Here is a 23,058-nt window from a genome sequence, read left to right as displayed (position 1 = left end):
AGTCTTGCGTTAATCAGAACAGACATTACAACGTGAAATGTTGGTATTTCTAAAACAAAAACACAAAGTACATGTCATATATAGTAAACAGCCCCTTTATTCTTTTCTATTTACATATAAAATTATGTATTCATAAGTTTTAAGCACATAAAATCGATAAAGGGCTTAAATAAAATTTAAATGCAAAAACAGAGTAAATGAATTATTTTACAAAAATGACAGGATTATAAAACGTTTTCTAAAAGCTCCCATCAAAAAGAAAAATAAAAAAAAACCCTGGTGGTCTTAAGTGTTAAACCCCGCAAAGCAGACATTTCCCTGATGATATAATTCCAGGTGTCTCTCTCTCATTTAGTGATGCCCAGCCTCACTGCCTATTTAAGGAAACCCTGATTCTTTCAACGACAAACGCTGCCTTTCTAGACTGCTCTGCATCTCTTCACAAGTCTCTCCCTGCTGTTTCCTCTGCCCGCCACCGTCCAGAGCCTCTGAATGTTTAGCTCTTTTCTCTAAATAAGGCAGGCTTATCGTGGTTCCTGTCATTTCGGCCCTTTCCCCAAACATCCCGAGCAACGACTGTGGTAGTAACAGGCTGCAGACTGTGCATTCCTTTGCCTTGTATGGAGAAATGTCCTGGCCTGGGATGTCTTTGTACGGGCCAGGCTGTTCTCCCCATTGGCCATGACAGAAAGGGGTGGGGCCCACGATGAGTCTGATTCTTTAAGCAAACTTTTCAGTAGGGCTGCCTGCTTCCTTTCCCACTGCTGTAACGGGACCAGACAAAAGGAGTTTGAAGGACTCCCAAGTATTTCTGCCTGAAGCCAAGGTGAGAGTTTAAGCTGTTTTTTAAACCCTGGGTTGTACAAATATAGTATATATTGTATCAGAAAGTTCTAACTTTATGCATTTGGAGTGGATGAGTGGTGTAAATTCTTTGGGTTTAGTGGTTCACTGCTGTACTGTCAGAACTGAGCAGAGGATATTGTTTCAGGGACTTCTGAAGTGGATCTGAGGGAATTTCTTTTTTATTTGTTGTTCAAGAGAAACTTTCCAATGATGTTAATTTTAGACTAGTTGTGTAACCCTGAAGGTGTGCTTGAACTGTATGCACGCACCGTTACTTCCATCTCATCACCATGGCTCATTAATCCGAGGAATTTCCAAATGCATCTGACCGATTTAGATCTGTTTGGATCACACACCTCCTGATGTTGTCTTATTATAGGCAATGAGAGATTACATTCCTCTTGCTCTGTTTGCTTTTGGAATTCCTGACCGTTGGCCTTATAGTCTTCACTTCAGTAGTGGGTGACCCTTACGACCTGAAGAAAGGGAAAGAGGGATGACAGCCTTACTGTGTGGCAGTATCAAACAAGAACACACAGTGTGTGTGTTCTTGTTAGACAGGACAGAGGAGCTTTGTCATCACCAGAGGGATAAAAGGGTTCATAGAGGAATGGTGGTGGTCAGTGAACAAATACTATTGTCAGTACAAGCCAAGCTGAGGTGCGTCAGGCAGTGACTTGAGTTACTGAGGTCAAAAATAGTTGTTCTCGCCCTCTCTGTGAATCATTGTTGATTCATTTTAAGCTGTTGCTAGGTACTAGATCTGTTGGGCCTGGATATTAAACTGACTTTATCAAAACATCCTTAAAATCTTTCGATTTATATTCAAACAGACATGCTGGTGCAGAACTAAACACCACTCGGCCTCATTCCAGAAGGCACAGCACATATTATTAAATTCTAACAGCTCAAATTGGACAATTTCCTTTGGAACCACTTTAGTAGAGCTGCGACAAGTGTCTGCATATAGAAAATGTGGAGTGTGGTGAAAAGACTACTGTAGCAGAGGAGGGAGTTCTCTTTTCCTGAAACCTTGATGTGTAGCTAGATGCTGTTTTGTTTCCAGCTTCCTCAGTTATTGTGAGGCATAAAATGGGGGAGCATTGTGCCAGCAGCACACACCTTCCAGATTTCTTCATTTATCTGGCACATGAAGGGAGCTGCAACAGTAGAGGAATCAAAGGAAAGATTGATCCAACATGTGTTTGTGGCCACAGAAAGGATTAGAGAAACTGTGTCTGTGTGTTTGATTTAGTTGGCACTTGTGCAGAAATTCTTTTCATTTACCCTTTTTTTAAAATAAAAAAAGGCAAAACAAATGCAGATCCATAATGTCTTTATTCAAATGCTACTGAGGACTGTCATGTTGCTTATTGAGATCATAAACTTTGGACAGAAGAGTGGCTAGTCAAGCAGCATTTGCATTAATTTGCATATATATCAGTCGTGGAAACTATGTTCAGTAGAAGAGAATAAATAGATAGCATAACTTGACTTCACTTGCTTTTCTCTGAAGCCCTCATTCATGCATCAGTTACAGTAAAACAGGCCTCCCATTGCTTTTTCACTCATTTTGAGTCAAGTCCTTGTACTTGAACATTTTTAAAGTAAAGTTGATCAATGTATGAACTATTTGAGCCTAAGCCTAAGGGGATGAACTAGTTTTGTCTACCCAAAACAGACAGTAGGCAAAGAACCTCTTTAAGTACCTCTAGGCCTTTTTTATGTGAAGTTTGTCATAACGACTTAATGTGTTATCTTAAGCTCAGACATGAAATAGTGCTTTTGCATCAACAAGGTGAGTCTTGTATCTTGGCATGGTTGTTAATAAGAAATTAACAAATAACCAGTATTTAAAAGTAATGATCTCTTAGAAAAAAGGGGGAAAAAATCCATCAAAGACCCAACACAGCTCTTGAGGCCTTTCAGTTTATCTATCTACTGTTCACTGAGGCCTCGTCAGAAACGGAATGAGCAAATGACACTAGACCTGGACTCATCAGTCCAGAGTCTAGACCTCAAATTCCTGATGCAATGTGGGATCATCTTGACAGAGAAGAGAACAAAAGCTGCCAACATCCAAAGAAGAGCTTTAGGAAGTCCAGGAAGTCTGAGGAACTGTTCCTGAAGACTAAAGAAAGCTTAGAGAAGCATCCTTGTAAGCTTCACTAAGCAGGTTCGGGCTGTGTTGAAGAAAAAAGACAATGACATATTGATTTTTTTAAGGTCGTTATGTTGTATTTTCCTTTTTTCTTGCATGTTTCAATAAATCACCACACATATTTCTTTTTTCTGGCTATATATATATATATATATATATATATATATATATATATATAAATGAGGGCAGTTTGGTGAAGTGTAGTACAAGTATCTTAATTTACTGAGTCCAGAAAGATAACTGAAAGCATGAATTGTTCAAACATGAACATCTTTTTCTTCATTTAAAATTTTATGTGAATTTAAAAAAAAATCATCTTTCACTGACTTCATCTTTAGGAATTATTAAGTCCACCACAGTCTTGTCATCTTTAGAGATCAATTAATTTATTTTTAATTTTCAAACTGAAAATAAACCTAAAGGTTTTTCTATTTAAATTATTCATTTGAGTGGAAAAAAAATTCTGAGGAGGTGAAACCTGCAGCATACAATTCACTTCAGTTCCCATCAAGACTTGAGACGTGACATTTATCTGGGTGACTAATCAGCCTCACTCACCTGCCCCTTCCTGCACAAACCAGCCTGTCTCTCTGTCTGCTATTTACCCCGGGGTGCAATGCAATCATAGCGCTCCCTCATACAAGCTCACACACACACAAGTGACAAATCCTTGTAGACCTGAACATGAGTGGCAGGTCTAATTCTGGACAGATCTGAAGTTAGTTGCATTGTGCACTGTAGAGACATGTCATTTTCACATCTGTCACAGTTCCTGACATTTATGGAGAATGTGATTCTCTCTTTTGAGGAAGTGAGAAACAAAGATCCACCTGCAAGTGAATGCAGAGATGATATAAAATATGGTTACATGGATACTGCACTGCAAAATATACTCAAAGAAATTCAATAAATCTTTAGAAATGAATCCTAAAAAACAAAGCTTGTTAATTTAAAACTGTGTAGGTCTCTCTTTAATCAGAGTGCTGCGTTAGTACAGCTTTCTTTAACTAATGAACATTGTCTGTGCACAGATCCAGATCCGGTCGCCACCATGTCAAGCAAACGTGCCAAGGGAAAGACCACCAAGAAGCGCCCTCAGAGGGCCACCTCCAATGTCTTTGCTATGTTCGACCAGTCTCAGATCCAGGAGTTCAAGGAGGCATTCAACATGATCGACCAGAACAGAGACGGTTTCATCGACAAGGAGGATCTGCATGACATGCTGGCCTCTTTGGGTAAATAACCTTGTTTTTATGGGTCCAAACTGAGCCCTTTTAAAGGGGAATGATTTTGTTTACTAGTTGTCAGAAAAGCATTATTTGGTGAGTAAAGGAAGTTTATGATGTCTTCTAGATTACAACTGTGGCTGGAGATAAATGTCCACATGATTTTTGGTCTCATTCACAAAATAGACCCGTTTTGGACAGACAAAAAAAATACATTTAGTTAGTTTACTAAAAATACAGTATATAAACGAGAGTTTATATAAAGGTGTAAAGCTGATTAGATACTAAAAACAAAAACAATACAAAATTACATTCTCTAGTTCCCTTAGAATTACTTTGAATTCCCTGGTGGGATCAAGGTGGGCAGCTGTATCCTTTTCCAACTTGAGGGAGCAGCATGAGGGACTGCTGAAAGTAATAAAATCCTGGAAGCAGAGGCTGTGACTTTTCTGTCTGAGTAGCATGTAGGAGGATAAACGTGATTGCAACAGCCCAAGGATGGATTTGTAAATAGTCATACCATACAAAAGTCTGCACATTGACCGTGATGACCAGAGACCACAATGTGCAATGGTGAGTGAGGGGTTGGAAGTCTGTTATTAATCTGTAAGAAACCTTAATTAAATATACTTTATTTGTGAATTGACAAACAACAAATCTATCTTCAGGTAATTTGTACTTGACTTAAAACAACATATTACATATAAAGGTTCCTTAAATCTGTACCTCAGTAAAGCACTTTTCCAACCACTCATTACATAGCAAGACTGATGCGCAAACGTGCACATAAAGCAGCGTTGTTGTTCCTCAGGTAAGAACCCCTCTGATGAATACCTTGAGGGCATGATGAGCGAAGCACCTGGCCCCATTAACTTCACCATGTTCCTCACCATGTTTGGAGAGAGGCTGAACGGGACAGACCCCGAAGATGTCATCCGCAACGCCTTTGCCTGCTTTGATGAGGAGGGATCTGGTGAGTTGCGTGCATTGTACACAGATCATAATCGCAAGTGCGTGGGGTTGGGTGGTTAAATCATGGCTCACTGTGTTTCTGTCAAAATCCAAGGCGTGATCCATGAAGACCACCTGAGAGAGCTGCTGACCACCATGGGTGATCGCTTCACAGATGAGGAGGTGGATGAGCTGTTTCGTGAGGCACCCATTGACAAGAAGGGCAACTTTAACTACGCAGAGTTCACCCGCATCCTCAAACATGGCGCCAAAGACAAAGATGATGAGTAGGCGAAGATGACTGCTTCCTCTTGACACCCCCCCGGCTCAATTATTGCACCATAAGTCTGTCCCCATCTCCCCTTTGAACATTGGAGCAAAAAATAAATAGGAATCCAGTGTCAGAGTTGTTTTTATATTCGAACAGAGCAAAAGTGAATTGTTTTACTGATGTTTGTTAAAGGTAGAATCTTAGGATTCAAAGAATTATTTTGCAATACACGACTTCTCAGTTGTCATTGTTTTAGGATTTAAATACAGTATGTAGAGAGGTGCCTTACAGTATCTGCATCTCAGCTACAAGCCTACCGCTGCTTCCTCCACCTCAGCTGCAGTTTGTCTGGTATTCACAGGATGTTAGATGGACTTTTGAGATGCATGTAGCAGAAATGTTTATTGTGTTTAGGGGAGGGGGGCTGTTTGGACTTCTAGTTTCAGTGCTACCTACAGTACCAGCCATGTTTACCTCTTCCTGCCATTTAGCTAGCACACCTGCACTCGCACTGCAATGCGGCCCCTTCTGTCATATCTGTATCCTCACATGATGGAAAAAGAAAGTAATCATTGTGTTTATTCATTTTTGACAATCAAAAGTTTTCTTTTATTTCTTCCTGTTCAAATGGTTGGTAGACTTGCTCGTCTTAAATGAAGTCTTGTTGCATTGGCTGGTTGTATGTGTTTGTTGAGGAATCAGGTCTGTTGTTTTGTTGAAGGAATTCAGTCTTGAAACTGCTCAGGCAAATAAAGAAAAATGTGGTTATTTGTGTTTAGAGTGCTTTGAAATCATTGGCTGCCCCAGTTTCACTTAAGTATATGTCTGATTTAATAACCATATATAATGTATCATTGGTGCATTAAGGTGTTTAAGGGCTAATACTGTACTTGTACAGCTTGAATGCATACACTCCGACAATTAAAGAATAAAAAATAAATTCAGCATCTCCTCTGAGATGTTCAGCACTAAGTTTTTGTTCAGATTTCTCTGTTAAAAGGTGGAGTCTCGTGTCTGTGGGAGATTTTTTTTTTTTTATATTAAATATCCTACAGAAAGTAAAACTCACGGCTCAAACTGAATTGGACCACCAAATGCTACAAGAAAAACTTTACATTGATTTTTAATATTGATTCTCCAAAACTCTGAAGGGATGGAAAACAAAAAGATGATGGTGGTTGAGAGTCCAGCACATCTGTACTCAATTTTCCCTTAACTTTCCATCATTTTCCTACTTTTCAGTGAGACTTCATGTCCTATGGATGGGATAAATGTCATCCTGGAAAAGACCACACCTACCAGGATAGAAATGTTTTAAGAAGGAATAATGGTGACTAGAGTAACTTATTTCCTGACCCCTGCAACTGCAGATACAAGTGGAGCAAACCTACCCCTTGTTTCAATTCTCAGTTTTTACATCCTCTCACCAGAGATGCCAGTGGAGAAAAACATTTATCAGATTGAAATACCTGTATACGCATGGGACAGTGAGAAACGTAATTTCGATTCCTTTGTATGTTATGGGCATGTGAAGAAATTGACAAATAAACCTGACTTTAAGACTTTAAGACTTTAAGAAATCATTAATATTTTTGCTTCAGATTTTACTTTTAAACCCACATCAGTTCCATGTGTCTAATTATTTTTGTTTTGTCACTGCTGTGCTGAATGAAAGCATTTTTTGACAACACATTTAGTCCAATGCACAATTTGAGATTAACGTGTCCCACCCTCCAACATTGGATGGAAAACACAAAGAATGCACTGCTGTATTCTGACAAAGCTCCTCCAACAGGCCTCCTCTGGGTGCATTTAGGAAATTAAAATATCCCTCACAATAGTTTGTCTTGATCAATTTCCAGGTCAAACACCGGACAGAGAAAGAACAAACAAATTAGACAAAATGACATGAACCTCTGGTGGACAACAGTGTCAGGTTAAAGGTTGTCCTTTGATTTGTTCAAGCATTTTTTAGTAAAATTAACCCAATCATGCAAATGCATTATCAGATAGTGATGACACATCTGTCCTATAGGTTTTATTTTGGCAAAGCTACCAAAATGCAGACATCTTCAGCCCCAGATGATGAATTTGGATATCCTTCCATGGATTTTTCCCCCTTCATGAGCAATTAAAGACAAAAGAATCTGCAAGTATGAAAAAACGAACTTTTATTTCTTTGAAATGTTCATACAAAAACACATTTAAAGTTTAAGGCGTATATTGCACAGACTAAGAGTTAATATATATTTAAAAAAAAAAACAAAAAAAAAACATTAGGGACATCACCCCTTGGTTGTAGGCTTAAGGCACAGCAGCCAGTCATACCGCCATCAGTCATGATTCACAATGTCCATTTTGTGAAAGCATTTGGCTGAAAAACTACAGTTTGAGATTGAGCTCATGCTAGAACATACAAACAAAAAGTATTCTTGACCTTCACAATATTTACATCTTCACATCATGATGTAAGGTGTGTCAGTTTGCATCAAAAATCTAAAATAAACCATGCCATATAAAACCCAAACCCTGTCAGTCATGTCCAGTATTAGAACCGAGATGATGTCATCAGTGGTATGAATCATTCAGGTATTACTGAAACAGTATTCAATAAATGACCTAAGCCTGACATGACCTGTGTAATTTGAGGTATAAATGCCCACCAGTCTACTGAGTAGCTGAACCAGAGAGAAAAAAAACAAAAAAAAAAAAACACCTGTACACAACCTTTACTGGCTCGGTGAGGAGACACAGACACACACACACACACACACACACAAAAACAACAGTGAAGCGTGGAATGAGGTTTTCAGGGAATGGTCACAGTGGTTATTGCTCAGCAGTAAGATCCAACATCACACTTCCTTCTTTTGTCTCCAACAACATGCACATGAAAAATGCAACCAAGTGAACCAAAAGCAGCTCAGTGACATTGGTAAATATGAAAGCTGACAATTAACAACAGCACAAGAAAACCCACTTTTTCTTTACACACACACACTGCTACTGTTAATAGATGTCCAGATAGTATTCAGCCTGATATTGTGGCTTATCCTAACACAGTTTCACAGAAACTAAAGATTTATGGATTATAAGGAATTCTATAGAAACCGTTTCTGAACCAAACTGAAAATATAGATCAACTGAACTAAAATGTTAATGATCTAGTACCAACAGAGAAGAATACCAGATACTAAGTGTGCTACATTTGCTTTGTAAAGTAAACCTGCAAGTATTAACTACCCCTTTCCACCAATATGACATTCAGATTTGAAAAACAGTAAACCGTAGTGTTTTTCCTGCATCACCTCTCCACTGAGACTGGCCTATGTAACATAATGCGGGCTATATGCAGCTACACCCCTTTGGGAGCTGGGTGAGATGACAGCAGATGCTTTTCTGGACAGAAACAAAGAAAATACTGCTCATTTGTTGAAATAAAACTTATGAAATGAAACTGGCACAAAAAAAAAAACAAACAAAAAAAAAAACATGTGAAACTCGAGTGTGTTTGTAAATGTGAGCCAAGATAAGTCATGAGGGGAAAATGACATAAAAAGGCAGCATGATGTGATGGGGATATTTGGAGTCAACTGATTCATTTGTGAGGCTTGCTGCAGTATATACAATTTCCCTTCTGCTTAGCTTCTTTACAACAACAGAGTAAGGGAAGAAAATACAAAGAAAAAAGAAATACTTACTGATAAAAATAAGAATAAAAAAATAGGAATAAAAAAATAAAAATTGGTCATTTGAATTGCACAACTATGAAAATCTATTAAGTTGTTGCTGTTCTGATAAAATAAAAATCACGTTATCCTTTTTAGGTCAACCAGTCGTGAGCATAAATGTCTTTTTACATTCATAAAAGTCCAGCACTGCAACTCGAGAGGCCAATCTGTTGTGCTGATCACTAGACTGGCTCAATTTTTCTACAAATGTGGGATATTTTTCTTCTTATTCAAAATCTTAACATAGTAGGTCGCTGAAAATGGCATCAAAACTTTTGTACAAAACATTTACTCCATACTGAAGAGCATTCAGTCTGACAGAAATGGTCGAGTGTTATAAAAGAATCAGCTTTCAATGCAAACAGTGTATTAAACATTAAAAGTTCTTAGCCTCAAAATCACCTCATGCCTGTTAGCTTACTTGGTCTTGTGCAGGCTCAGGACTTCATGACTGGTTGTGACGATACATTCTTCTATATACAGTGTTTCCAAACTAAAAAGAGGTTGGCTTCACTCCACCCCAAATATACAAGATATCCAGCTCCAGCTTTTAGTTGACAGTTTCACTCACTGTGTGCAGCCCGTGTTGAGGCCCCCACACGGTGGTGATGGGGGTCTTTACCACTTGAAGTGAAGTGGGTTGCCTGGTGTGAGCGTGAACCACACTCCAAACGCTGGGCACCATTGCTGAATTCCTCTGCAAACTGCTGCTGCTGCCTGTGGAGAAAGGCTGCAGAGGAGGGGGGAGGTGGGAGGTGAGGCCCAGGCAAGGTGTGATCGCTGAAGTAGGCAAAGCTGCAGCGGGGACAGCAGCCAGAGAGGGGGCAGAGGCAGAAACTGGTGTTGCAGAAGACACTGGGGGTGAACTGGGTATCGAGCATGGGGCCGTTGCCGGGATAAAAGGAGGTTTGTGGAATGGCAGGTGAAGTGGGACTCCTCTAGAGGTGACAGCTGGAGGAAGAGAAGTTGGGGAAGAATCCTGGCTTGTAGCGCCTAGTGATGGCACCGAGACTGATCTAGTTTCCGGCACTGAATTATCTGCAGGACCTGTGCAGGGAGGTGAGACAGAAGCTGATAATGGTGCTGGAGTACCAGCTGGGACAGCAGCTGGTTTCTGCAAATCTGAGTGTCCCAAGACTAAGGCAGACACTGGCACTATGGCTGGGATAAGTTGAGGTTGGTTTGGGCTGGATGCTCGGACAGAGTCCACCTCTACGGGACTCCATAAGACTTTATTCATTGGAAGGGATGATATCCTCGAGGCTGACAGCAATACTGGAGCTGGGACTGGCACAGATGCTCCTGAGGACGCAGGCACGGGAGATTTTAATGAAGTTCCGTCGGACACTGTAACAGCCATAGCCTTCTCCATTAAACTCTGCACCCTGGAAGGATCCATGACTTGTTCCTCTGGAGGTGGGGTTGGGCCCATGTTACTGCTGTGAGCACTGGACTTCTCATTTACTACTTCAGTTGTTACAGACTCTGAGAGTTTGTTCTGGGTCTCTTCGAGTCTCTCTTGCTCTGCAGCCCTTTGCAGAGCTGCATCTACGAGGAGCCTCAAATCACTAAAGTCTTGGGTTGGGTACAGCTCAGGAGGAGTCGGAGGAGGCGTGTTGAAGAGGCCACCGGTAGGACTAGCTGCTATTGTTGTGCTGGTGAGGCAAGCCGACTGAGCCCCCTTTTCCTCTGCTTCCCGTAGCAGGCTTTGCGTATCCAGCCTCATAAGCGCCTGGACTGATCCTTCCTTACCAGGGTAGCCCGCCCCTGTCAGGATAGCTGTTGCCGTGTTACCAAGTAGACTGAGATCCAAAGTAGGTGCTGAGCGGATCACAGATGGACGCTGCTGAGAAGAGGCTGTAGAAGCACCATTTTCTAGTGAACTGGCTTCACCTCCGTTAGCTGAATGGCTCTCATTTTTACCTCCAACTTTACGAGAGATTGTGAATTTGGTGGGATCTTTGCCGTCCTTCCGAAGCAGGTCAGGGAGCAGGCGGCGACGTGCATTGATGAACCAGTTACATATCTAGGAAAACAGGAAATTTCTGGTATGAACAGCAGTTTTTATAAAAACCAAAAACCAGTCTATAGTTGTATAACTTTAAACTGTTGCTGAGATTGATCCTGACTCCATAAGAAACACTCAGTTAGCCATGTCCAAAACTCAACTCCTGAACTACACTTTAGATTTAAAATAATCTGACGCATTTGGATTTAATTACAACCTTTGCTCATCCATGTCAGTGACTGAAGTCTGGCCCACTCCCTCTAGTGGCACAGCAAAAGAAAGGAGGGAGACAGGGGATGAGAGTGCTCAGACAGCTGGCAGTAATGAAAGTCTGAGCTCAAATATGCTGAGCCACAGAGAAGCCAGCCAAAAGCATTCCAGTCAACTGACTACATAACAAGAAACCCTGCTGCTGCCTCCTACTGCACTGCCTCATCTAGAGCAGGCTGCCTGTGTGTTGAGGGGAAAGAGGAAACGTCCAGTAATGATGCAACAAAGTGAAAGGGGAACAGTGGCTAAATGTTGACTGCGATACAGTGTGTGGGGATACCATGTAGCTATTTTACGTGTACTTGTTCACGATACTGATGCGACTGGATTTTTGATAGCTCTAAAATTTACACTGAAATTCATAATTCACACATGCAATCTTACCTAATGTAAAAACTTTAAGTACTACCAGTGGAACCAAGAATTTCTGGTACAACACAAAAATAAATAAATGCAACAACTTTAATCTAAATTTAAAAACTGCCCCCCACCTGCAGCAAAGAGAGGTTGGTTTGTCCCGACAGGCTGAGTTTCTCCTGCTCCGACGGGTAGGCATTGAAGCGGTGCTCGTACAGCCAGCTCCGGAGAATCTGCACCGCCTCCTTGGGTAGGTTGCCACGGCGACGGCGCTTCCCAAGAAGCCCTCTTCCTGACAGGTCGAGTGGGGAGCCGTCATCGCTGTCAGACATGGCGGAAGAGTGCTCCTGCTCCGGGCGATGCTCTTCCTCCGAGGCTACGGAAGAGGAGATGACTTGTCATGTTCACTGTTAGGAGCAGGACTCGTCAGAACAATTTAACCATTTAATCTTCATATCAAATTTCACTTGGTACAAGAAGATGGCCCCCATTGTTGTGTTGGTGACAAGCATGCAGTTAATTACACACATTGTGTTACATACATTTCTGCACCTTGATCCACTTTCAGACATAAAATGAAACCTAAACTAAAGCTTCACAACAGCAGATGCCATGTAAGCAGAGACGGGGAAACAAAAGGTTTGAGCTGATCAAATGCTGTCAAGTGAACCAGTGCAATATCTTTTTCTTTTTTTTTTTTTTAGCCAATTCAAACAATCAGTTTCTAAAACATTTTAAAAATGAAGATGTAGAAAGACGGTTTAAACAATGGCTTTGTGATTTGAATTTTTTTAAACTCAATGGTTGGTCATTGGAGGAAATCTCCCCTCAAAATGGAGCATGCCTGATCCCAGGGGTGGGCCACAGAATGCAGTAAATGTCTGTCTGTGGGGCTGGGTGAAATCTGACCCCCGGGGGCAGCGCCTGTCCTCACAAAGGAGATTGTGTGCATATCAACATCACAGTAGCCAGTGGCCCAGGAATCTATTGACCATGCAAAGGAGGCTGTTTTCACCTCATGCTAGGTACTTGGACTCAAGACTGTGAGAGAAGTGGACAAAATCTTTTCAGCACTACATATCTGGACAATCAGGGCTGCACTACACTAAACAGGGGGCAGTCAAAAGGGAATCTGATTAGAAAAACAAAAAAAAAAAAAAAAAAAACCAAACAAACAAACAAACAAACAAACAATGCATTTCTCCCATTCTTTGCCTTGTGCTACAGCATGGCTGGGCATTACTAAATATCATTTTAATAAATCCATTATTATATTAATGTGATGGTAGTCTGGTCCATTACAAACTTATTTGGCAATTCGTGCATTCATTTGCTTCCTCAAAAACTTTACTTATTTTGTTCTATAAAATTTTTTGCATTAGCTGATGTGATGGCAATGAGTAATTCTATTACAATGATACAGAAAACAGAAAGGACAGACTTTTACTTGACATTATTTCAGGTTATCCTTGCAGTCTTTGGAAGAAACGTGGTGTACGTGATACCACAACAAAACTGCACTCCCACCACTGCACCGCCTCCTTGGAGTGACATTTATCTTTTATTATAAAACTCAAATTTCCAGTATAATTGTTAAGAACATCAAATATACGAACACTGCATTCCCAGCTATGTGTAAAATCGCAATAACTGTCAAACAGCCCAACTTCTTGTTTACAAAATGTCTTTGTTTGGAAAAGTTGGTAAATGTGCGTCCTGGGAAGCGTTTTGGGGAAATAGTGTCTTAATAGAGCCCCGAATTAAGTTTCAAGGACATAATCCACTAAACTCTTACACTCCCTCGAGCTTCTTTAGAGGTGGAAATTTGAATCTGGCCGTTAGTATCACCGACCCACTAAGTTACAAATCACGACTTCCCAAAACAACTCGCTTTGTCCAAGTATGATGACACATGTTACTCCAATGAACCGCTCAGATAAGGCACAATCTAACACTTGAACAAACCCAGAAGTAAAAGAGCCATCTGGAACGCACAAAGGAGGCAAACAGGAACGCACAGCCTCCCGCATGTCGCTCTGCCAGATGGACACCATGCCTGCCTCCAGAGATAACTAGCTGGCTAGCTGTCCCTCCAATTTTAAACACAAACACACGCTGCATTTGCTCGCGACAAAACCCTCGCATACCAGGCAGAGTCAACAGCAAAGACATGCGGGGCTACCAGACAGACACTTTGAGGGTGATAAACGTGCACAGCAGACAAAAAAACACGACCTGAGTGGCGCTCACCTCGTTTCAATGCTTTCATTCTTTGTTGATGGCTCGCTTGCAAACACGCAGCTGTCCAAGTTGCTTGCTGTACAAAGCGTGAAAGAAAGCCCAACGATGGTTGACACAACAGCACTTTCTTCCAAGATGAAAAGATGTTTTTGCTTTTTTCACCGACTTAAAATCCTCGCTTTTTAGTTTGTTCCAGTCGATGAGATTTCCACGTTTCCATTGCAGCCCTCGCTTTCAGCTAGGATGAATGTTTTCAGGCTTTTTTTTCTGTCGCTTGTTCTTTTTACCTGCACGCAACAGCAGCGCCAGCCCTTTGCCAATCTTGACAGTCGCAGCTGAAATGATCCCGCCTCATTAGCTGCTATCAGCCAATCACATCTCTGCATGACGCCTCCGGGACAGTAGTCAGCCAATCACGTCGCTCCTTTGGGCAGCGGCTAGACTCCGCGTCGCTGTGACTGAAAGAAGAACAATTTCATTCAAAATATAGCGCAGATGGTCATTGAAACATTATTTTGCCGATACTACTCACCCCCTACGGTTACACAGACGTTAAACTTATGTGTGGCAGCGTGTAACCATGTCTAGCATTCTGATTTGTGTTATTCCTGTCTGCGGGAACAAGCGACGATTTTACGTAACAATGTGAAAAAAAAGCTCCAGTTATATAAATCATAAACGTCGACTTGAACTGACTGCCCCATGATGCCATCCGCTCAGTCAATTCCGTGGTGGTTTTACGGATTAAATTCTGTATCTACTCCTGGTGTGTAGTTTAAAGAAGAACTTTAGAGAAAAAAGGAAAAAATGTGAAATTGGGGACATAATTTTCCAGTTTTTGCCGCAATAAAGTTGACTCAGTGTGTCTGCTGGTGGATTAGTAATTTGCAATGATTTAAATAACAAATAAGTTTAAATGTTTTTGGTCTAACAATGGCATCTGAAAGTAAAATGCCACCTGGATTCACCCTTTTAATAAAAATAAGCAGCAGTCATGATGAACTTTTTGAGAAAGTACTGTGTGCATTTTATTGAACATTGCAACTCTGCATTATACATTTGAATAACCTTGAAATAGTATAAATACGTTTACAGCATTGTAAAAGAAGACGATTTTAGCTATTTACAGAGGATGACACAAGGGGAGATATGCAAGATAGTCTCATATTATTAATATCAAAGAACCCATTTACTCTGTATTGCACATACTTTAAATGTTAGCAGAGTATGGTGAACAGGAATCTATGTAAATCTCACTTTTATGAACCGCACGCCCACTCACTCACAACTCACCCCTTTTTTCTTTAGACTAAACCCCACTGAACCCCGATAAACACATTTCTAATATAGTATTGTAATGAAGTGGTTCTAGTCTTTAAAATATGTGCTTGATCATAAAATATATTTATTTCTAGACACTTTTTGCTACATCATCTCTCTGGTGGAACAGCCATGGCCTTTACCTTTCACTCCTTCCCCACTTTATAACCAAGTGAAACAAAGCAAAGATGCTAATGAGCATGTTTTCTTTTAGTTAGTTTTTTTTTTTTTTTTTTGCAAGAAGGCTTTCAGAGCAAAGTAAAAGAGTAGAGTCACTGCAGCTGGGGGAAAACTATCCTGGAGTTAACTATGTGCCTTTTAAGCATCCAACAAATGCCTCCAAGAGTTTAAATATATATATATATATGTATAGAAACAAAAACTTAAGGATAAGTAAACTTTGTCATGTCAAAACTATTATTACAGAAGAGAAGAAATAACGTAATGAAAATTTTAATATTGCAGAATCGATTGCACCATTTTACACAAATGAACTTTGTCAATGACCTATTTTTCCCCTTATTTTTCTACTGTGAGACAAGGTTGAAGTAGATACATTGCAGAGTGTAACCAGTGAAAAGTAACAGACCTCTCAAGATTAAAGCAACCAAAACAGCCTGCTGTTCAAGCACAAGTTGAAAACCGTCAAACCCATATGTATGGGGACCATTATCATCCTCTAATCAGTGGCTTTTAAAGCAGTGACCCACCCCCCAACACTGCAGCTGTGTTGATCATAGATGACTCTACCCAGGAAATAGACCTTGCTTTGTCTCAGCACTATGTGTGTGTGTATATTGGAGAAAAGCCTTGTTTATATGTATGAGATGAGCTTTCTACTGCCTCTGAGTATGTCCCTGACATTTGTCTCACACATCCAAATATCAGAAGGATAAAAAAGTGCTGAGCTCAGTTTGAGTTGGTTAACTTGTAAAACAACTTTCTGTATGTCTGCCCTCTTTCCCTCTGTGTGTTTGGGATGCCACTTATTGGTGTACCTGCATTTAGGACATAAAGTTTGGCGAGGAAGGCTAACAGCAAAGACTGTCAGTAGGTAATGGAGAAACAGAATAAAAGGTTGAAATTGTGCAACATAGAAATTTCAGTAAAGATGGCAGTGGCTGCATCAGCTGATACACTCATCATAATGTAATATATTCACACAAATTGAGAGGGATCATGTAATCAGACAGCATTTTAAGTAATCAGAATTTCAAACCAGTGACTGTATATGAGTGACACAAAAGGCCTTCAGTTGCCAATGATGCTTCCCCCCCCCCCCCCCCGTCAAATGGACGGGGGTATTGACAGCAGTCAGGGAACCAACTATTGACACCCCTGAGTCTTTCCCTTGCTGAGAACCATCCCCAGCAGGCAAACACAACAGGCAAACAATAGCCTGCCATCAAGGAAATGCTCTTGCCAACAAAGAGAAAGAAGAATGGTTCTTACTGGGCTTTTCCAGTTCAAGGCTGGAGAATCACAGTGGGTGAGAGAAACACTGCAACAGCCAAAAGCAACAGAGTGGAGGTCCAACAGTTCAGCAGAACTAATTAGGACAGGAAAGTTGTTTTGTTTGCTCACCATTTGGAAGAAGCCAAATGTGAGTAGAAGGCATGCAAACGACAGTGGTTTAACAGCATGTCACTGTATGTGGAATCCTAAAGTACTCACTTAAGCTTTGTACTGATAAACCAGGAGGCTTCAACTGTCTTTCTGTTGCAGTTGATTCAGATGAGATAGAAAATTGCAAATATGTGAAATAAACCCAATGTAACCTTCTTAATGCAAAGCAGGACAGAAATCAATGTGGGAATAACTGGATGTACTGGAACGAGGTCAGAAATAATTCTTTGTATACTGCCTCTTTTCTGGGCCAGGATGGGGAAAAGTCCTGGATCTGAATGTTCCAAAGCAATTGTGTTGTAATACTAGTGGGCGGTTCTGCTTAAAGCTTCCGGGCATGTGCATATAAAAACGTTCAATCTGTAATACATATGTTACTGTGGCTGCTGTCCAGTTCAACTGTTTTCACAGTCAACTGTCGAGTTCCCTGCTCCTGACGGTTCAATATGTGAGATGAATTTGAAACAGTGAATTCATCTTTGGCTTCTGCAATCTTAAAAAAAAAAAAAAAAAAAAGAATAAATGATGAAAACACAATCATGAATATATGTAACTCTTTAATTAGAGAAGTTTCCTTTAACTTAAAAAACAGATCAGGTATTTTGTGTGGTGGGGAGGATTAAACTTGGACTGATTTTTAGTGGGTGGTGGGAGACGAGAAAAAAAACCAAAATCTTTTAACCTGCACACTTGGCCTGCTGCATAATTTCTATTAAATGCCTGGATCAATTTAAAAGTACCATTTCATGCTCAGTGAGGTTAAGAAAAGCACTTCAAAAGTATTCAAATTTTGTTTTAAAAGTCCAGAAATATCTGAATTTGTGGTTACAAATGAATGCAAAAGAGAAAAAATAAATAAATAACAGGATATTGTTGAAGCAGTTACCCTGAAACTACAAAATGGGATGTGCTTTCAGTCAAAACCATAATGAAATTGATTTATAGATCATCACGTCTTAAAAATCTGGCACAGAACATTCTGAGGACTCACACCATAATTAATGGCTAGAAACTAAAAACTTTTAATTCAACCAAACCAAAAACATTCAGAAAAGCCTGATCTAAATGGATCTGTACATAAATAAAAGGATGAAGAAAGAAAATCAATACAAGGAAGACATATACAGATGGATTTGTGATGTGTGTGCAGTGTGCATGATGGCCACAAGGTGGTGTTGTGCAAAGCTACAAGATGGCCAGTGAACCTGGGAAGAGAGCAATAAAGTGAGACAGAAGAGTAATGCTTACCTTCTGTCTGCCTAATAAATCTTATAGCCAAGATAAAATAACTTTTAAAACAGTCTCCATATAGATTCTTTATCCTATAATTGTCATAATAATACTTTAAGAATTTTTAATGATATAAGAATAGTTGAAGAAAGGACAAAGTTCATCAGCTGAGGTCTTCATTGGCAGGGAGTCTCCCGCTTCATCATCTGTTGAGTCCGCCAAAAGTCAACACTGTCTGCTTCCAGCGAGCCCAGCCTATAACTTTAAATGTTAAAACTTCGTAAATCCCATCCACTGGACATTTTCCTCCCCATCATCCATCTTTCCTGAGGAAGCTCATTTGCGTTACCAAAAAAAAAAAAAAAAGAATCACTCTCCTGTTCATCCAGATGTTTTACTGACACTTTTCGGTTCCATGACCTCCCCCTTCATCATTTCTCTCAGAGGCGAGTCTGGGCCTCGGGGACATAAATTTCAATGCTGTCTGCGCTCTCTGTGGCGGAGTTCTGGCGAAATGAGGCGGCCTTCTTGGCAGCCAGCAGGCGCTTGCGAGCCTCCTGTTTCTGCTTTTCAGCCGAGGCGGATGAAGAGGTGGATGAAGAGTCTGCGCTCTTTTCACGGCCGAGCGATGGTCGTCCTTTACCAGGCTTCTTTGACGCCGGAGGGGCCGCCTTCTCCTCGTCCTGCTGAGGATAGGGGGTTAATGGAGAAGAGAAAAGACAGCTGAGTGAGAAAATGCAGTATGAAAACTATTATGTTTCCTTCTGTTCAGACATGTCCCGACAGGACAAACATATTGCCAAAGCTGATCATTCTGAGACACAACACAATAAATAGACAACAAAGATGACAAATAACTTGCAAAAAGAAATAAACATTGAGAAGAAAAGTAATTTGAATGACCAATTTCAGACAAATGGTAACATGGACTGATGAACATGGGATAAACACTACCAAAGACAACAAGACAGAGCCAACACATTTAAACCGAAGAACAACATAAAAAAAAAGCTTGTCGGTTACAGCAATTTTGTACAGCGAAACACAACACAGACACAACAGTGTTTATTCTTAATAAAAAAGCCAAACAAACAGACATTTAAAGAGCAGAAACGAGACTGCATACGGTCACATGAGCCAATACATCTTGACCATGTTCCACAGCAACACAAGCACACATCAGAAAATGACGCATGCATGCTCAAAGCAGGGCTTCACAGCTAAAAAACACACCAGCAGCAGCCCTCTTTGAGATGGTTTTTCCCATGCATGCCTATGGAGATCTCTACGGCCCCGCTGCATTAGACAGGGAGGCGCTGTTAGAGTTCATCCCACGTAGGGATGAGTCTAAGGAAAGAAACCAAAAAAAAGAGTGGGAGAAATGGTGGCGGTGGAGGTGGTGGGAGGAGAGAGGCCGGTTTCGGCGGCTTTCCTACCCCAGCCAGGGCACTGGGCTGCATGGGTGGGAAGTACCTTCCGCTCAGGGGACGACTGGGCAGCTGCAGATGGTACGGGCTGCCAGTCATTGGACTTGAGATGGTAGAGCTCATCAAACTTGAGGCTGATGTCCTCGATGGAGAGCTGCAGCAGGTCCCAGAAACCAGCCAGGTCCTGGGCTGTGGGCCGTGGGTTGGCATTCGTATTCTAACCAGGGGAGGGAGAAAGGGATGAGAATGAAGAAACAGAAACTTCATAATGGGTTGTTGCAGGTTGTATTACATTTTATAAATATGAGCCATCTACAATAGACAGCAGAGGGAGTAAAACAACTTTATGTTTATGTAACTTACATGGGGGGAAAAAACCCCAGAAAAAACAACTTTATTTTGTCCTACTTATTTGTTATGTTTGATGTAAATTAACCTTTTTGTCCAACATGTGAATCAACAAGTCAGAAATGATCCCACAACACCTTTATCTCACCTCTTGTTATGGGCCATTGTTGGCTTATCTACCAGCATATCCACTGTCCTGGTGTGAAAAGGAATTAAAAAGCTCAGCACAATGGATAATGGTTTCTAACATATTAGCCTTTAAGTGGATGCTCTGACCTCAAAGTGACAGAAAAACAAGGGGAACAACCCAGTTTCAACACCATGGCAGTCAGCACCAGACGTTTTTGCAAGTAAAATTGAGGCTAATCTCTAAAAATATTTTGTCCTAGATGTTTCCAGAAGATGAACCAGAAGAGAGGACGGGGCATTTTTGGGGCTTGTTGTTGGATGGGAATGTTGCATGGTGCATTTCTATTTACTTGACATTGACATGACTGAGGAGGCTGGTGTATCATTATTTCACTGTGACTGAATACAGACTAGGGAAAAAGTGGGTGAAGATGGAAAAAAAAAAAAAAAAGAACCAAATGCATTAAATGTCAATTAATAAATAAACTAAAAGCTACATGACAAAAGTCTGGAAGACAGTTTTGGAACTAGGTTGATTTTAACCAACATTATTTACACAGCATGACTAATAAACTGTGGTGTTTTTTTTTTTAATAATCAAGAAGCCATAGATTTGGACAAAATTTGTGTTTATTTACCTCTCTGCTTGACAGATGCGACACTTTTTCTTATTTTTCTTTAAACTTTGCTTTAGCTTTGACTGAAAACAGAACAACAATGCTGCTCGTGGTGCAGCAGTATTACCAACTTCCAGACTGCATTTCTCGTGTTCACCACTAGAGGGAGATGTTTAACTATGATTTTTTGAGCCGACAAACAGGCCTAAGTGCAGGGTTTAGTTTTATTCACAAAATGTTGACTGGTTGCCACAAAGTGTATGAAGTCAAAAGATTGAAGAACTCAAATTTTTTTACATTAATAAAAAGACTGAATTAGACATTTTAGGTAACAACACACCCTAACATCATGGACCAACACCTGCTCCACCCCTTTTTTTTTGTTTTTTAACTGTAGATACATCATGTGCAGATATGCTTGGTAATTATAAGAAAATCCTGTACTGACATCTTTAACTGAAAGAGTTGCTGTTTAATAGCACTCTAGGCAGCAAAGCTTGTATTTGTTTTGAATTCATTCTGTTCATCACATTAATGCAGCTGTACTTGCTGCTTTGACCTCTGTCCAAACACTCTAGAGCAATCACGTGTGTGCGATGCTTATCACATATAATCCGACATGTCATGTGCTGTTTGTGGGGTACAAATTGCTAAATGTCATTTTAACTAAAACAAAATCACCTGAGTGGAGTTGGCTTATTATAAGCTCCTATTTTCTGCTGGTAGTCCCTTGTGACAGATTTTGTGTGATGCCGAATGTGCTGCCCATCATGGCTGTTCTCAGATTAGTTCAATTTCATCTGCGTTAAAGCCTTTATGATTATCAAGGTGTGCAAAACATGCAGAGGACAGAAAAACCAAACTAAGATACAACACTTTGTTTGGTTTTGGCCACCAGCTACAAGTCTCAGTTTCATGTCTATGCAAGCCTGCAGGGCAAGAAGTCAAAGAGAATATGATACACACCAAGTTTTGTTCACACAGTCCCCGGAACTGCTGGAACTTCTGAGACATTAGGAGCTGCGCACTTCCTACTGCACTGCGAACTTTCCCCAGCACTACAGTGAAAGGAAAAAAAAAACATTATTTATATATTTTTCAGATGCATTCTGTATTTTTGAGGCTGTCAGGAAACACAGTGCTGCAGTACATGTAAGTATGTAATACTAGTGCAGCAACACTTTCAGCTGGTAAACAGTGTTCTCCATCCTGCAAACAGCAACACACACCAAAATTCCAGGTATTTAGATGTAGGTGTGCATGCACAGTATTTCCCAACAGGCTATACAGGGTGGCATGAAGGGGATTACAATGCATTGGATAATGTGATCCTCTTTACAGGAATCTAAGCTTATATGGATATCCCAGCCTTCTTTCTGCCACTATACTATTCTGCTGCTGCACCAAAATGAGGACAAACATCTGCCTCTTACTAAAAACTGGGACTCCTCTCTTATCACTGGATGACTGGAATAAGACTGCAGTGTGATGAGGCCCAGCTTTGGACTCCAGATTTAATGCAGTGAACTTAACACACAAGCTTCAAAATTTAAAAGACATACTAATATTTACACAGAGGGCCTTGTCCACATATTGATCAAGCACTTCCGATAAAAACTGAGTACCCGAAGCCTTCTTACGATTTGCATGTGCACTTTCTGCTGTATGTCCCAAGCTGATTTTGAGGCACTAATCTAATCTGGAGTTTTAATCAGTTCCAGACTAGATTTGTGTAATTCTGGAGATTACAGGCCTGCTTGTATGTGGTAACCCCAGATATTATGGCCTCATCCCCCTCCATGCTGTGTCTGTCTGAAAGACTGATTGTAGGGACTGAGGCAGAGCTCCATAAGTGAGCTCTGCACCACAAGCTAAAGTCAAACACAGCTGGACTGCTTGAAGACAGGTCACAATGACTTCTAGACTACAGCACTGAACTGACAGTGCAGTCAGCTTTGATGCGTCCTTTCTGGGCCAAACAATACTGAATATGGCTACTTTATTATCGTTCAAACTTAAAATTTGCAGCTATATAAAAACATTGCATCTATTGTGGGTCTTGAATTTGGACAACTGGTTCAACTGAAGCATTACAAGCTTGGACAAACCGAAACGCTCCAAGTACAACTCCACAGGTTTTGTGGAGAAAAAAAAAAGATACTGTAACTGCTTCTAGGTGGCAAAACGCAGAAAGAGACAACGTTCTTAGCGCTTATGCTGCAAAAACTGGAGCAGCCCCAAGTGTAGAGATTTTTAAATCCAGGTTAAAAACATAATTCTTTTCCTGTGCTTTTAACTG

At 40.6% G+C, this 23,058-nt stretch overlaps 3 protein-coding genes across 10 annotated transcripts in view; 1 reads left to right on the top strand and 2 right to left on the bottom strand.

Moving 5' to 3' along the window:
- Positions 1–682: 682 nt before the first annotated feature.
- On the top strand, positions 683–8,170 carry myl9b (myosin, light chain 9b, regulatory). Its single transcript, XM_041979757.1, has 4 exons — positions 683–826; positions 4,039–4,242; positions 5,045–5,206; positions 5,300–8,170. Exons 2-4 carry the CDS (start codon positions 4,059–4,061, stop codon positions 5,473–5,475), a joined length of 522 nt encoding a protein of 173 aa, XP_041835691.1. The 5' UTR covers positions 683–826; positions 4,039–4,058; the 3' UTR covers positions 5,476–8,170.
- A 59-nt stretch (positions 8,171–8,229) lies between these two features.
- Positions 8,230–14,418, bottom strand: LOC121636335 (proline-rich protein 36-like). 2 transcript variants are annotated; one of them, XM_041979756.1, is made up of 3 exons: positions 14,072–14,418; positions 11,956–12,228; positions 8,230–11,212 (listed from the first exon to the last, which is right to left on the bottom strand). In XM_041979756.1, the coding sequence occupies exons 2-3, from the start codon at positions 12,151–12,153 to the stop codon at positions 9,737–9,739; spliced, it is 1,674 nt and encodes a 557-aa protein (XP_041835690.1). In that variant the 5' UTR covers positions 12,154–12,228; positions 14,072–14,418; the 3' UTR covers positions 8,230–9,736. The 2 variants fall into 2 exon arrangements, with proteins under 2 accessions (XP_041835690.1, XP_041835689.1); XM_041979755.1 differs by having other exon boundaries at positions 11,956–12,197.
- A 3,588-nt stretch (positions 14,419–18,006) lies between these two features.
- The window catches only part of dlgap4b (discs, large (Drosophila) homolog-associated protein 4b), a 123,280-nt gene continuing 118,228 nt past the window's right edge, over positions 18,007–23,058 (bottom strand). For 3 of the 7 annotated variants that reach the window (XM_041979748.1, XM_041979751.1, XM_041979749.1), the window contains 3 exons: positions 21,726–21,817; positions 19,712–19,882; positions 18,007–18,924 (listed from right to left, as the gene is read on the bottom strand). In XM_041979748.1, the coding sequence (XP_041835682.1) occupies positions 18,679–18,924; positions 19,712–19,882; positions 21,726–21,817 (509 nt within the window). In that variant the 3' untranslated portion in view covers positions 18,007–18,678. Of the gene's footprint in view, positions 18,925–19,674; positions 19,883–21,725; positions 21,818–23,058 lie in introns of all 7 variants that reach the window. The other 4 variants (XM_041979750.1, XM_041979754.1, XM_041979752.1 and 1 more) reach the window with 3 other exon arrangements.

The sequence above is a fragment of the Melanotaenia boesemani genome, chromosome 3 (genome assembly GCF_017639745.1).
Source record: "Melanotaenia boesemani isolate fMelBoe1 chromosome 3, fMelBoe1.pri, whole genome shotgun sequence".
Lineage (NCBI taxonomy): Eukaryota > Metazoa > Chordata > Actinopteri > Atheriniformes > Melanotaeniidae > Melanotaenia > Melanotaenia boesemani.
This window is presented reverse-complemented; position numbering and strand designations above follow the sequence as displayed.